Source organism: Trametes versicolor (assembly GCF_000271585.1).
Source record: "Trametes versicolor FP-101664 SS1 unplaced genomic scaffold TRAVEscaffold_8, whole genome shotgun sequence".
NCBI lineage: Eukaryota > Fungi > Basidiomycota > Agaricomycetes > Polyporales > Polyporaceae > Trametes > Trametes versicolor.
Window position 1 is genome coordinate 1,662,604 of NW_007360328.1, and position 1,771 is coordinate 1,664,374.

The 1,771-nt window shown below is 66.5% G+C and overlaps 1 protein-coding gene across 1 annotated transcript in view; it reads right to left on the reverse strand.

Moving 5' to 3' along the window:
- TRAVEDRAFT_170754 (uncharacterized protein) overlaps positions 1 to 870 on the reverse strand; it is a gene marked incomplete at its 3' end in the record, with an annotated part of 5,225 nt that extends 4,355 nt beyond the window's left edge. Inside the window, exon 1 of the mRNA XM_008042484.1 lies at positions 11 to 870. Coding sequence (XP_008040675.1) covers positions 11 to 738 — 728 coding nt within the window. The 5' untranslated portion in view covers positions 739 to 870. The remainder of the gene's footprint in view (positions 1 to 10) is intronic.
- Positions 871 to 1,771: the final 901 nt, after the last annotated feature.

Here is a 1,771-nt window from a genome sequence, read left to right on the forward strand (position 1 = left end):
GAGCACGCAGCTCACGTACTCCTGGTTCGGGAGCAGGAACCGGTTCAGCGCCGGGTGCGTGCTGTGCGGGTGCCCCGCCGGCGCGAGCTGCCCCATCGCCATCCCGCCGTTCATCCCCGCGTTCATGTTCATGCCCATGCCCATCGCGGCGCCCATGGTGTTGAGGGCCATGCCGAAGGGCGCCGGGGGGACGGCGGTGGACGAGGACGGGTCCGAGTTCCAGCGCGACGGCGCGGTCGCGAGGAAGAACTTGAGCTTGTCGAGGTTGTTCAGCAGCTCGCGCTCCTGCAGCGTCAGCGGGCGGCTCAGCCCGCCGTGCGGGCCCGGCGCGTCCGTCAGCGCGTCCGCGATCGACTGCCCCTGCATCTCGGCGTCCACTCCAGCGTTGGGGTACTGCTGCTGCTGCGACTGCTGCTCGAGGCGGGCCGGGTGCGCAGTCTGCTCGTCGGGCTCGTGCTCGTGCGGCGCCGGGGTCGCAGTCTGGATCTGCAGCGACGGGCTCGCGTGTTGGTGCTGGTACTGGGAGGACGACGATGACGACGGGGCCGGGTAGCGTTGGGAGGAGGAGGCGTAGCGGTGATCGTAAGCGTCGGCAGGGTAGGCGTGGGCAGCCGATCGTGAAGAAGACGAGGATGCGGAGGACGATGCGGAGGAGGAGGGTGGGGGGAAGGCGTGCGCGTCGACCTGGATCGCGAACTGGCTGTATGCGGCCGGGTGCTGGGAAACTAGGCTGTCCATTATACGGGGAGTACTCTTCAGAAGGGCGGGTGCGAAAGTGGGGGCCTGCGAACGGGACTTGGGATACAGAGACGAGAGAGAGCGTGCAAGTGGGTGGTGTTGGTGCGCCAACGAAAGGCGGCCTATGTATAACTGCAATCCGGAGGGGGGAACAAGGAACGACGGGGACGCGTCGGGTGAGCACAGGACGATCGGGCGGGAGGAGAAACTGCGGAGATGGACGTACATTACTGTGTGTGCGTGGGGGTCCGCGGAGGACGGGTGAGACAGGTGCACGCGAAGAGCTGGCTCAGGAGGGCGCAGCGAGAGTGACACGGACCTCGGCGGGACAAGCAGACAGCGCAGGGGCCAAGACCCAGGGGTGCGGCTGGAATACTATTATACGGGCACTCGAATGTGGATCGCACGGGCACGGCGGGAGACAAGGGCGGTTGGAGGCGCAGTTGGATCCTGGGGTCGTCGGGCGAGGCCGATCGCGTCGTGGGTGGGCTTGCTGGGTGAGGGGCACGGACGAATTATCAAGCTGAGTAGTAGGGCAGGCAAGATAGGAGGACGTGTGATTTGGACAGGGATTAGAATTAGTAGGGCACACGCTCGACGGCGAGCGGGGCTCTGGGGGTGAAGTAGGGGAACGGAAGACGCGGCGGCGGGACGGAGGGAGAGGGAGGACGGGGCAGGGCGACGGCGGAGGGAGAGCGAGGTGATTAAGTAAATCTGGCAAGCCTCGATGCGGCGCTCTCCCTTCCAGCTCAACATAGTCGCCCACCCGCGTCCACCACGCTCTCTCCCAGCGCTCCGACCTCGAAAGCGATATCCCAACCGCCTCCAGCTTTTCGCCCGACTCCCCTTTCGCCGGACACGGAGCCCCACGCGTTCCTTTGCACATTCCACGCCCTCCCCTCGACACCGAACGTGCGGGCCAGGCAACGCCCGGACCGACGTCAGAGATTCGGGGTCCGCTTGCGGGGGACGTCAGATGCTTCTGGCAGGCAGGCCGGCCGTCCTTCACACCACGGCTGCCCTGGCAGGTCAC